General features: G+C 26.0%; 1 protein-coding gene across 1 annotated transcript; it reads left to right on the forward strand.

Moving 5' to 3' along the window:
• Positions 1 to 1,905: 1,905 nt before the first annotated feature.
• On the forward strand, positions 1,906 to 2,154 carry LOAG_11365 (hypothetical protein; the record flags this gene model as incomplete). The annotated part of the gene is made up of 1 exon (XM_003146886.2): positions 1,906 to 2,154. A coding segment is annotated over one exon (249 nt), but the record flags the coding sequence as incomplete, so codon positions are not given.
• Positions 2,155 to 2,817: the final 663 nt, after the last annotated feature.

Here is a 2,817-nt window from a genome sequence, read left to right on the forward strand (position 1 = left end):
GCTAATAATATTTTATGCTTAATGATTGCGATGGATAATTTTTTCAAAAACCATTTTAACATTGCAATGAATTCATGTTTTAATATTAATTGGATTATTTATCATTCTTTTTTAAATGTTTTCATCCCATTTTACTGTATTATCGCTAAAATTGTTTATGAAATTTGTCATTTCAATTTTTCTTTTTATTTTGAAATAGTAATTTTCTTTTAATTGGCTGTAAATAATTGCTTTTGTTATAAATTGCTATATTTACTTATATTTTGTTTATTCGTAAAAAATGATGCCATGAAATTTGCTAGGATCAATGTGAATTACAAATATGACACATATTGAATGTTGGGTATAAACATGTTTCAATTATTCATTGATTTTAGATGTGTATTAAATTTTTCAGTGCGTATGTATTTGTTAAAGTTTTTCTTTTTTTTTTTTTTTTTTATCCATTTTTCATAGAGCTATTAAGGAATTTCAAACTTTTACAGAGACAAAGGTTGCTTTTACAACGAGAAATTGTATTGATAGATAGGTTATTGAATGTGAGAACAATAAGATAGATTAGAATATTTGTATTATATGCTTACAACAATTCTGGCTATGAATGATCATATCTCAAATGGTACAACTGCTTTAAGTGGTATCCTGGATCAAAGAAAATGCAGAAAAAGAAAGGACTGTAGTATGATTTGAGATTCTAAATGATAAAAAGAATTTTCATTTGCATCAAATAATCTCAACAAGAATAATAGCTTGAGGAAGATAGAATTAAAGAGCATTTTGTTCTGGCCAAGTTACATAGCCATATTGCAAATGTGATTATTTCTAAGCCACAGATTTCTTTCACAGCCATGTCTAAATTTGATTTTTTTTTTAAGCCTAAGTCTAAGCCTAACATTTTGAAATTTTAAAATTCAATATTATTACTGTGTCGAATAGTGCAATGGGAGAAATAAATGTACGATATGGTGTGCTTGTTTTTAATTCTGCAATACCACTTCTTCCGGATTTAATCTTTCAAGTAGTTCCGGATACGGTAAATGATTAAATAACTTTGAACTATTTCCGTTGTAATAACTTTGAAATTATTAACTGAGGATCATGAGAAATAAACGAAAGAGATCACAAAATAACCGTATCCTGTACAGTGTTATGCAGGAAATGGAAGGAAAAAGAAACTGAATGATTTTTACAATTTCGAAATTAAAATCAAGAAATAGCTTTAGCTTTAATATCCTTTACAATTGCATGTTCCACTTAGTTTTATAATGTTTAATAGCCTTGTTATTATTTTTAGCAAAGACTAGATGGAGCATTACAATGTATCAGTGATGTATTCGGTAAACGTTCAAAAGAAATCGGAATTGAATCGTTGCCAAATAGCTTCCGAAATTTTTGAAATGTTTAATTTTCAGGTAATTTTAGCTTTTGCTTTTTATGAAGTTTCATTTCATGATAACCTTTCTGTATATAATATCAAATATTTAATTACTATCCTATGTTTCCTCATATTTCCAATTCTTATGGCACAAAAATCTATACACTCCCTGCTTTGTTTTCCATATACTATATTCAAATAGTGATAGCAATAGTGATAACAAAAGTTTGTATATTATGATTAGGCGATGTTAGTATGGATGCAGAACTTTACAGTGTTACTTAACATTTGCATTTCCAATTTATATATTTTAAAACAAAACTATGTCAATTTGTTTTTGATGAAATCAAATATTAACTCTACAAAGTGTACAAATTTATCATTCCCTTCATTCCTATCATTATTTCCTTCATAATTAAGGTCTATGTTATTGAGGATGATTTAAATGTAAATGAAATGGATAGAAAAAGGAAGGAAAAAAAAATGAAGGAAAAGAGAGAAAGGTAGCAACAAGAAGAAACTGGATGAAAATGAATCCGGTTGTTACTGAATATATCCCGAATGCATTATCGTCCGGTTCGTTTTCTTTGTTGAGGATAAATTGGAAAGAAAAAAAAAGTGATAAGAATGAAGAGAATGACTTCCTGGAATCCTCTTATACAATATTTCAAGAAGTCGCAAAAATAATCAAGGAGAACCGATGTGATCAAAGAAAAGAGGAAAAGGATGATCAAGAAAAAGCTTCTAGAATATGCGAATATATTAGGGAAGAAGAGAAAGTGATCAGAAATCTTTTTCAAAACAATTTATATATGAAAATATATAAGAGTTATATGTACGAGTTAATATAAGAGTTCTAATGCATTACATACTGGGAATATTTTTCTTTTTTGAAATCTACTTTTTGATAATTTGTTAATAGAATTCATCACTCACCAAATTACTAAATATTCTCATTAATTTCTTTCACATCTTTTCTTCATTTTATCTTTCTTCCTAAATTCCAAGATTGAATTGTAATTTTGCTTTCTTTTTTTTAATTAATCGAAAGAAAAAACAACAAAATAATAACAGAAAATTTTCTATTACGAGAAATTTAATTGAAAATTATAAAATTTGCTGAATTTTGATATTGCAAAAATTGAATAAAATGATAAAAATTTTTTGTTTTAATATTATTCCTTTTAGCATCTGTTAGAAAGCAATTATGTCCTGATAAATACAAGAAAAAAAACTTTTTTCTAAAAATTTCGTCAATAATTCAAATAATTGCCAGAATTTTGTAAAATTATTTACTACGACATTTTTTAATAAATTATTAATTTTTCATTACACTTTTTTTTCCATTTAAATTATAGTATTTGATCCATTTTTGTTTGCTTTTTCTCTTTTTTTTTATTAAAAAAAGGAATTGAAATATCAATGGAAATACGCAATTGCGT

The sequence above is a fragment of the Loa loa genome, assembly GCF_000183805.2.
Source record: "Loa loa unplaced genomic scaffold supercont3.952, whole genome shotgun sequence".
In the NCBI taxonomy this organism is placed as follows: domain Eukaryota; kingdom Metazoa; phylum Nematoda; class Chromadorea; order Rhabditida; family Onchocercidae; genus Loa; species Loa loa.